Raw genomic sequence first — 10,664 nt, forward strand, 5'->3', positions numbered from 1 at the left:
TTAATTATTGCTTCAACAAAATTTTCCAAACATGAGCAAGCCGTAGATTCACCAATCAGGAGGTATTCGTCTACTGCATCAGCTGCAGTGCCATAAACCAAGAGACGAATTGTGGCTGTACATTTTTTGAAGTCCGGAGAGACCAGACCTTCCAAGAGCATTTTTCTTTTATCGGAAAAATTGAACTTTGGTGGATAGTCGGTCAACAATCTTCATGAACAATGGTTTATTCATTCTAAAACGGCGTCGGAATAAATTAGCTGGATATGTTGCATCTTCACTGAAGTAATCATTCCATAACCGTTTATGGCCTTCCTCCCGATCTCTTTCAATATATGCCCTTTTTTTTAGACCTCCTTGCCTCCTGATTTTCTTGGTAATCAATACACAGATTCTCAAAAGTCTGATCAACAATCTTCATGACTGTAATATTTTTCTAAGGATTTGTATTTGTATTTTTCTTGTAGTAGTCTATACAATATATTATATATATGATCTGGTGATTATTTTAATGTTTTGTTTAATCCAATAGAAAAATGAATATGGAAAAAAATTGACCAAATCCAGGGATGGCTCAGACTTTATGGATGTAAGGTTTGAACTTAGTTCTTTAACAATGGAACCCACTTCCTTTGTTCTTTTTAATTCCTGCCCGACAAAGTATACTAGTTATTCTAGTTATTCGGAGTTTAAACCTTTATTACCGTTGTTCTCACACCAGACTTTACTACACTTTTACCACCTCACGGGCCCACACGGTGAATCTTGTGAATAGATTTCAGATTTCTTTTCTTTGTCTTTTCCCTTAATCCTTAAGAAATAAGTTTTCCAAATTAACTGCTTTATTTCCATTTTAATTTTTTTATAGACGAGATATCCTAAATTTAGTGAAAAAATTTGATAATGATCTCAACATTAAGAAACTCCATTGATCAAAATACAAAAGTTTTTTAGAGTCACAAAACTCTATAAATATGGTTTTTATCATCACAAAAAAACCAACTCAAACTAAAATCATATATATCTGCAAATTGATAAATTTCTTAGACAACATTGCAAAGGTACATATGCAAACTCTTCTTCTATTTCTTATATTTTGATCTTATTATAATCTTGATCACGTTAATATACATATTTATTTACGATGATGTATAGTTTTTTTAAATAAAATTATGTTCCATGCTATCATGGTTTTACATAGTTTAAGCCATATAATCGCTATAGCATAGTTAAAAAATACATAGTCGAAAAAAATATAAATTAATGTTAGAAAACCAAATCGTCAAAAATGTGCATATACATTTATAAAATAACTATAATTATAATTTTTTTTAAAGTGTTAAAAAAATTCAGAAATTTTTTTTAGTTTACAAAAAAAAATGACAAAATTTGCTAAGCTTTCCCGAAAAAGATAACTATTTATATCCTGTCACTTTAATTTTCAGATTTTATTTTGTAAAAGCGAAAAATATGAGGGTCAATTCGATCTAAAACAAAATCTAGGGATGTCTTTGTCAAGAAAGTAAGATGCTGGTTGAGTTCAAAAAGGATTAAAACAAAGCCAAAAAGTTTTTTAAAAAAAACGAGAGAGTTTTTTCTAAAATTGTTTTGATTCTGTAAAAGTAAAAGATACGTGAGAGAGAGAGAAAGACAGAAAAGTAGAAGAAGAAGGTTTCTTAAACAAGTCGTGAAGGCTCTCCTCGAGCGATGCGTTGAAGGCGAGAGAGTGACAATAAAAATGGCGAAAATATCTTTCCTATCTTCTTCTTATTCTTCTTCCTTTTCCTCTTCTTATAAGGAAAACCACCACGATCCTCATTTATAAACCCTAGATTTTCTCTTCTCCGATCTGTGAAACCAAAATTTTCTCCGACACAGGTGAAGCGATTTTTTTCTCTTCTACCTCCCTGCATTCCCAATTTTGTTCCCTCTCTGATTGTTTGATTATTTTTTTCTCGGAAATTCCAGAAATTATTTTGATTGAGATTCATTCTGGTCTTTTTCTTGTCGGTTGCAGAAATGGCGGAGGCGACGAAGGTTCTGTACTTGGTGGTGGTCGACGACGCGGTTGCGGCGGCGGCGAATGGAGACGGTAATGTGGAGGATTCGTTTAGGTATACGCGTCCTGTATTGCAAAGTACTCTTCAGCTCATGGGATGCAAGGCGCGTCACGCTTTCAAGGTGATCGCGATTATACATTTTTTTTTGTTTTAATATGATCACCATATTACGTCGATTTGGTCGTTTTAATTGTTTATCTCTGTTTTTTATCCGAATTTGTTTCCGATTATTTTAGGGAAAAAAATCTTATGAAGATTGTGAATCTAGTTTGACTTGTAGCATTGAGATTGTTTCAGTGATGTGTATAGATCTGGAAAGGAGTTTAGCGTCTTACTGTCTCATGCTATATGCTTATTCTTTCTTGATTATGTTTTCCATCTCTAATTTGGAAATTTTTGTATACTATTGAGTTTGCTGCTTTGAGAGTTATTGTACATCTTATTCGTTTGTTCAATCATCAATGTCTATCATAATCTTTCTAGTTTATGGTAAGAACAAGACTTTCCTTAAACCCGTATGTATTAAATTTCGGGATCGGACTGATTTCTGTTTAGTTATGTTTTTTCAGCCTGATAGACTGATAGTTATATTTGTCTGATAACTTAGTTTGTTTGTAAAATCCTTAGGCTGTCCTGGCATGAGTCGTACTTATTGTGAATGACCTAATATGATCTCCTTTGCAAAGTAATTTGGCCATCTTAGTGACCTGCATCCTCTTTTGCCTTCTGCTTTAGGAACAAGAAGTTTTTCATTCCTTGATATATTCATGATAATCTGCTTTCCTCTCTTTTGTTCTCTGTTGGCAGATCAGCCGGAGGGTTTTTGAGTTGATAAGAAGTGAGGGGTCTTGTAATTCCTCACCAGAGCATGGGAAGGTGCCTGAATTTGCAAAAGAAAGTGGTGGTTCAAATTGTGTACAGAAAGCTAACTGTTTGGTTGCTGATGATGTTGACAAGGATAAAAGACCATTTGAGATGTACAAAAGACGCACAACTGTTGTTGTTTCAAGGCAAATATTCTTAGATGTTGTGTGTGATGCCCTAGCTGAATATAAGTATGTTGGCCGTGACCAAAGGGCAGATTTGATTCTGGCATGCAGGTAAATTTCTTAACTTTTTGGAATATGTCTTGATATTTATTGTCCAAAAAGTGATGGCATATAGAATTTGCATATGTCTGCTGCTTATGTTATATTATGTTCTTTAAAATGCATAAAATATAGGTAGGCGGCTTTCAAAGATATTCTTTAGCCTTTATTTGATAGAGATAGTAGTCGGAATGAATTCTATCGAATGGCCAATAAAGAGATATCATCATGCACTTATATCTTTCTTAATATTTAAAAATCTTAGCTGATCACGTTTTTTCCGACATATAAACAGTTTCTCTTTTTCCTTCTCAATATGGATTTCCTGATTCTACATAGTAAATTGTATTTGGTATGTGGTTGGCTGTATATTAAATGTGATGCTCGCATTGAGGTTCATACTTTAGTGCATTAATCCTAGTTAGGGCTCCTAGTACGTTGGTAGTGCCATGGACTGCCGTACTTTGATTTGTTGTTAAACTGGACTCAGATTTGCTATTTTCCTACTCATATAACTGTAGGTCTGTAGTTTATTCTTTTATATCACACATTTACTACAATTATTATCACTCACAGAATCCGAGAAAGGAAAGAATCTGTAACTGTTCTGCTCTGTGGCACCAGTGGCTGTGGTAAATCTACATTGTCTGCATTGCTGGTAAAATATTAATTCCCTCCGTTTATATGCTTTAGATTGACAATAATAAGCTCTCCTCTTACTGGTTATTGATGTGTAATCAGATGCAGTTTGTAACTTTCGTATTACAGGGTAGCAGGCTGGGGATTACAACTGTGGTATCAACTGACTCTATAAGGCACATGATGAGGAGCTTTGCTGATGAGAAGCAGAATCCTTTGCTTTGGGCTTCAACGTACCATGCTGGAGAGTGCCTTGACCGTGTGGCAGTTGCTGAGTCAAAAGCCAAAAGAAGAGCCAAAAAGTTGAAAGGCTCTCGAGGGTTAAACTCCAACACCGAAAACACCCATGCTGGATCAAACTCAAGCAACCCTGAGTTGTTAAGTGATAAGCAGATGGCTATAGAAGGGTACAAGGCACAAAGCGAGATGGTGATTGACAGTCTCGATAGGCTTATTACAACATGGGAAGAAAGGAAAGAGTCGGTCGTTGTTGAGGGTGTCCACTTAAGCCTCAACTTTGTGGTAACTCTTATATCTGTCTCATTAAACATTTTTGTTTGAGGATCCAATGTCTTTTTCAATCTAACTTTTTATTTCTTATGCAGATGGGACTGATGAAAAAGCACCCTTCGATTGTTCCTTTCATGGTATACATCGCCAATGAGGAGAAACACTTGGAACGGTTTGCAGTCAGAGCAAAGTATATGACATTGGATCCAGAAAAGAATAAGTATGTAAAATATATACGTAACATCAGAACGATACAGGATTATCTATGTAAACGAGCTGATAAACATCTCGTTCCTAAGATAAACAACACGAACGTCGACAAGAGCGTGGCTACGATCCATGCGACGGTCTTCAGTTGTCTACGTAGACGAGAAACAGGGGAGAAGCTCTACGATGCAACAACAAACACCGTTGCTGTTATCGACGATGAGCACAGGAACCAATGTGCAGCTAACTCATTAAGTTCCAAGGGAATGTTTCAGCTGATCCAAAGAACAGGCTCCTCTAGGCGTGTGATGGCTCTTCTGAATACTGATGGAACCGTAGCGAGAACTTGGCCTGTTGGTTCCGTTGATGATGTTGGGAAGCCTGTCTTTGGTGGTACTGAGATGGACTATGGAACAGCGCATCCAATGTATGGATACTTACAGAAAGCTGAACCGGTGAATCTTCAGTTTGGTCTCTTTGGGGTAAGCGCTTGGCCTAATGATGGTGCAACTAGTCACGCTGGGAGTGTAGACGAGTCGAGAGCTGATTTTGTTGAAACCGGAAGCAGACATTACTCTTCTTGCTGCAGCTCGCCACGTATATCTGATGGACCTTCGAAAGAGGTAAGTATAAACTAATCAATGTGTTAAAACATTCTTATTTTATGAAGGTTGTTTAATCATTTCTACATCTTCCGTATAGCGTAAGGAGGAACAGTCTGTACATGGGAGCGATGAAGATGAAGAAGTCGATGATGATTTTGCTGAGCCAGATTCTGATGAAGATCTCAGCGATAACAATGACGAACGAAACCGTGAAGAGGTAAAAACCAGATACTGGTTCGTTTTCTCTTGTTCTTAGTGTATCTTGCTGATAGTTTATTACTCTTTTCATTGAAATCTTAAACCAGGTTGGATCGGTGGATGAGGAATCGACAAAGTCAGATGAAGAGTACGATGATCTGGCAATGGAAGACAAGAGTTACTGGACAGACCACGAAGAAGAAGAAGAGTCACGAGATACAATCTCCATGGTGTCTGAAACCAACCACAAGGAGGCTACAACAAAACCCAACAAAGATGACAAATACTTGCAAAACCTCGACCTTTTCCTCAGGACAGCGAACCAGCCTTTGACTGAATCTCTTGAGCTCACATGTGAATACCGGAACAGAATGGTAGTTGCAGCCTCGGATAAAGCAAAGATGAGGAAACGTTCACTTAGTATTCCGGCTGTTGGGAAACACGGTTCGATCATCGATGATCATCAGATTTTGGCTAACCAGACTGATCCAGTTCTTTTGAATGCCCAGTGACCTCATTGTGCCTGTGTTTTCTGTTTTTTTTTTTTTTTCTTTCTTACTTTCGGGTTTTGTGTTTTAGCCTTTTAGATAGCTTAGGTTTCTAAAACTGATTGAAGTGTTTAAGTATAAAAATGAACGATATTTACTCTTAATTGACAGGGCAAGATTATCGTGATTTATTATTGATTGGCACGACAAATCTCTAAATTACCAAAGCATCAGTGGTCTATTGTGACAGTATTAGTGATGTGTATCTCTCGACGAACCTGGTGAAACACCAACGAACGAAACACATTGAAATAGACATTCACTTTGTGAGAGAAAAGGTCAAAATGGGTCAGATCAATATGCTTCATGTTCCATCGTCGCTTCAATTTGCAGATGTCTTCACCAAAGGGTTGCCAACTTCATTGTTCAATGATTTTCGAGACAGCTTAACCGTTAGAAACCCTAGGATGATAGATATTAAGAAAACTGTATTTAATTTGATTGATTCATTTAGAGATTTGTCGTGCCAATCAATAATAAATCACGACAATCTCGCCCTGTCAATTAGGAGTAAATATCGTTTATTTCTGTGTATATATTTGTGTAAAGAGATGTGAATACAGTCAAGAGAAATTATCAGATTTCACCCACTTCATAAGTCTTGATCTCACAGGAAGGCGATCATGATTGGCTACCCAGAAGTGAAAAGCATGTCGCGGAAGATGACCCTTAAACCAGACCACTTTTCTCCAATGAACCTTAGGGGCAGAGGGTCTGAGGCAGTCCCACGTTTTGGAGGTGGAAAAAACCTTCTTCCCTGTCTCATCGACCTCCCAAATGTACACATCACTATCGCCATTGAGAGGGAGAGGTGTCGTTTGGAGCACCTCCCGAATAGCATGCAAGCCTGGAGCTCTTATACGGACGCTAGACAGCTCCTACGTTTGATTTATAAAATTTGATTAATTACATAAAAATATATAGTTTATATAGTTTTCAAACTTTTTTCATGAAAACTAAGCTAATCATATTAAAACAAAAGTGTTTATTGCTAAAACAAGAAAAACTAACCGTGACAGATATAAATATATACTGTCAAAAAAGGACAAATGTGAATATATATAAATTGTATCATGTAGAAAGTTTGAAACCAATCCCGAGTCCTATTCTCCCCCTTACTTCCATATTTTGGTTTTCTTTTTAAGACATTTTTCAATGAATGGTTTTCCTTCTTCAATCCTCTTTAGTATTTCAAAGCTTTATTTTTTTTCTTTTTCTGTAAAAGGTTTTTTCTTCTTCTATTTGCCTTATCATTTGGTTCTTCATTTTTCTTTTTTTCATCAAAAATATAATTGATTTTCCATTATAGTAAAATAATAGGGGTTCCAACCAATTGAGCTATATTCCTTGCACTACATTTTAGTAAAATTTTCCAATAAAAATAGATAATTCAATCGTTTTGGAAGCCTAGGCTATCTAGAAGGCTAAACGGTAAAACACAGAGATCATGGGGCATTCAAGAGAAATGGATCAATCTGGTTATCCAAAATCTGATGGTCATCTACGGTAGCAAACCGTTCCAAGTGTTTCTCCTACGGATCTTAACCTCACGTACTCATTTCCTTATATGAAATTCTCATATACTCTTTCCATCTCCATATTTTGTTTTTGATTTTCTTTTTAATACAAAAGGGTATAAAAAGACCAAAAAACCATTAATGAATAACCAAATTATATTTCCAATTCAGAATACTGGACTCAAACCAAGATCCAATTTAAATAACCAATTTAACCGAAATTATTAAACTAAACCAATTTAATTGTTTTAAACCATCCAATTTAATTAAACCAGAAAGCAAACCCTACCCCCTAAAAATCGGATCTACTCCCGCCTCCATCGTCTCCCCTCTTCGATTCCATTATCTCCATACTCCATCATTTTCGGACTCTTCGATTCCATCATCTTCTTCCATCATTTTCGTCTTCTTCCATCATCTTCTTCCTCTTCGATTAAATCCCTACACTCTTCGCTCACCGTCACTCACTCGCACTCGCTCTCCACTCTTCACCCTTCTGATTTAGAGTCGTCGCCGTCGCCGTTTTAGGCTCGCCACCACCACCGTTTCACACTTCCATCATCGCCGAACAGGTATCTTCTAGGCTTAAGAGTAATTAAAACCTTAATTTATGATTTTCTTCCCTCAACCCTGAACCCCAACTGATTTCTGATTTTTTGTTTCAGAATTTTTTGAGGATGTCGACTAGGGGTTCACCTTCTCAACCAGAGAGATCTGAGGCTGAGTATGCTACTGCATCAGAAGAAGGATTGGGTTCAAACTCAAATGTTGATCCATTACAACCGGTATGTAGTTTAGTACAACTAGAATTATCGTGTACAATTGAGTTTTGCTTGTGGTCTACCGGTATGTAGTTTAGTACAACTGGAATTATCGCGTACAACCGATTTTTGCTTGTGGTTGAACGAAATGTAGTTTAGTACAACTGGAATTATCGCGTACAACTTATTTTTGGTTGTGGTTGTACCAAGAATACTAGTTGTACCAATACACTTATATTCACTTATCCTATGCGTTTTGATTGCAGCAAGAGGACGTCTCAATACCAATGGAACCTTGAGGTTTATTCTTCAAGCAAAGCGAGTATCGGTTATACCCGAAGCTTCAATCAAGGTGTGAAACCTTTAATTTCATGGAAGTCTTCAAGAGGCTTGATATCTCAGAGAGAAACTGGTTTGAGAACCACCCACAATTCAAGCATATTGTCCACATGTTTATCCAGAAGAATAGAATGTTAATGGGAATGTGGATGTTGCTTCTCCGAACAGCAGTGACAGACAAGCAGCGGCAGTGTTGGTTTGTTGTGAATGGTGTGCCTGTTCGGTATTCAATTAGAGAACACGGCCTTCTTTCAGAATTATTCTGCCACCATTATCCAGCCGACTATGAGCAGTTAGGGAGTATGTATTTTGTGGAGGAGCAGTTTGGAAAGACTAATATTGAGGTGAAAGAGGTGCGTGAGAAGCTGGAATCAATGGATTTCATTGAAGGTGGTACTGATAGGTTGAAGATGGTTGTACTTTTCTTCTTAGCAATTGTCATCAAAGGAAAGTCCAAGAAATATGGTGGATCCATAGACCCATCCATTCTTCGAGTGGTGGATGATCTGGATCTGTGTGAAACGTTTCCCTGGGGTCGTTTCACTTTTGATGACGTCTTAGCTGAGGTTGCACATCTGGTGGATCATTTTGGAGGATCTGTTCGAGGGAATTGGACTTTTTCGGGGTTCATATTGCCTTTAGAGGTAATGTTATATGTTTTAAATTCAGTATAACTTGTACAACTAAAAATCATAGTATTAGTACAACTAGTATTCTTGGTTCAACTTGATATAGTGTATAGGTAGTAGTATTGGTACAACTCGTGTTTAGGGTACAACTAGTTGAACTGGTATTATTGGTAGAACTGGCATAACTAGTACGATTATATGTGCAGATTTTGGCGTTTGAATCTATCCCGGTTCTGAAAGAAGCATTTCAAGAAAAAGTTGGGAATGCAGATGGTGATTGTCCAAGAATGTGCAAGTGGAAGTTTAAGAGAACAGGCAAAACAGGATTTTCTTTAGCTGATATTTATGAAGTGCTTGGAGATACAAAGGTTTAGGAGTCTCCTTTAATTTTATATTTATACATTATTAGAGATTTAGTTTAATTTAATTTTTGTTTTTCGTTAAACAGGATATTATTAGTATCTTGGTACCTGAAGATGGAGAAGCTAAACTCTTGCTTGACATCCTAGACGAGCATGTATGGGATGACTTCGAAGTAGGAGAGGATGATGCTGTTTCTGATCCTGTTGTTGATAGTTGGCACACTATTTTAGTCCAACAAAAGAAGAAGATACACTTGAAGGATCTGTACCAATTAGATGTTAAATCCCGAGAAGACCAGCCATTGCCCAAACCGACAGATACTGAAGCGGTAGGAAGTGAGGATGTGTTGAAGAAGATGGAAGAAGGGTTTATAAAGATTAACGAGAAAATGGAAGAAGGGTTTAGGAAGATTAATGAGAAGGTTCATGAGATGGACACAAGACTGAAGTCTGTAGAAATGAAAATAGCTGATCAAAGGAGAGATTCTGATTTTATGGATTTTCAGTATGAAGAAGTGGGGAGAGTGTATGAAACAGGTGGAGGATCAAATGCAAGAGGTAAAAAAAGATATTTATTTCTTTCCTTTATTAAGTGTATGTTCAAAAAAAATTTTACATTTATTTTGCAATGTACGTGATAAGGGTATGGAGGAGACAACGAACACACCTGTAGAGGAGACCACAGATGCACCTGCAGAGGAGACCAGGGACGCACCTGCAGAGGAGACCAGGGACGCACCTGCAGAGGAGACCAGGGACGCACCTGCACCTGTACCTGCGGAGGAGACCACAGACGCACCTGCACCTTCAGTGGAGACCACAAACGCACCTACACCTGTAGTGGAGACTCCTGAACCACCAGCAAAGAAACCACGCTACAAAATTTGTATGCGGAAGAGTGCTGAGGCTAAAAGGACGGCTGAGATCATTAGGAGTAGGAGAAAAGGTAAACCATCGAGGCATATATCCACTCCTTTCGAAAATGATGCACCAGCACAAAGGAAGAAATGAGAGGCTGCAAAAAAGAAGTAGAAGAAACAAGTTTGTTTTGGTTTTTGTTGAAACTAGTTATTGGTTTTTGGTGAAACTAGTAGATGGTTTAGGTTGAAACTAGTAGGAGGTTTATTGTTCTATGTTTGGTGAAACAGGTACAACTGGTATGTTGGAACTAATAGAAGGTTTATTGTTTTAATTTAATTAT

At 37.3% G+C, this 10,664-nt stretch overlaps 1 protein-coding gene across 2 annotated transcripts; it reads left to right on the forward strand.

Moving 5' to 3' along the window:
• Positions 1-1,633: 1,633 nt before the first annotated feature.
• On the forward strand, positions 1,634-5,993 carry LOC18013648 (P-loop NTPase domain-containing protein LPA1 homolog 2). 2 transcript variants are annotated; one of them, XM_024153861.1, is made up of 8 exons: positions 1,634-1,878; positions 2,018-2,181; positions 2,868-3,160; positions 3,725-3,806; positions 3,896-4,309; positions 4,393-5,127; positions 5,207-5,326; positions 5,415-5,993. In XM_024153861.1, the coding sequence occupies exons 2-8, from the start codon at positions 2,020-2,022 to the stop codon at positions 5,817-5,819; spliced, it is 2,211 nt and encodes a 736-aa protein (XP_024009629.1). In that variant the 5' UTR covers positions 1,634-1,878; positions 2,018-2,019; the 3' UTR covers positions 5,820-5,993. The 2 variants fall into 2 exon arrangements, with proteins under 2 accessions (XP_024009629.1, XP_006419071.1); XM_006419008.2 differs by having other exon boundaries at positions 1,635-1,878; positions 3,917-4,309.
• Positions 5,994-10,664: the final 4,671 nt, after the last annotated feature.

This window comes from Eutrema salsugineum, unplaced genomic scaffold (assembly GCF_000478725.1).
Source record: "Eutrema salsugineum unplaced genomic scaffold, Eutsalg1_0 scaffold_4, whole genome shotgun sequence".
In the NCBI taxonomy this organism is placed as follows: Eukaryota; Viridiplantae; Streptophyta; class Magnoliopsida; order Brassicales; family Brassicaceae; genus Eutrema; species Eutrema salsugineum.

Excerpts from the sequence above, each read along its gene's own strand:
- LOC18013648 (XM_024153861.1), top strand. The coding sequence starts at position 2,020 with ATGGCGGAGGCGACGAAGGTTCTGTACTTGGTGGTGGTCGACGACGCG. Across the intron at positions 2,182-2,867 it reads AGGCGCGTCACGCTTTCAAG|ATCAGCCGGAGGGTTTTTGA; the intron begins GTGATCGCGATT and ends CTCTGTTGGCAG. Across the intron at positions 4,310-4,392 it reads ACTTAAGCCTCAACTTTGTG|ATGGGACTGATGAAAAAGCA; the intron begins GTAACTCTTATA and ends TTTCTTATGCAG.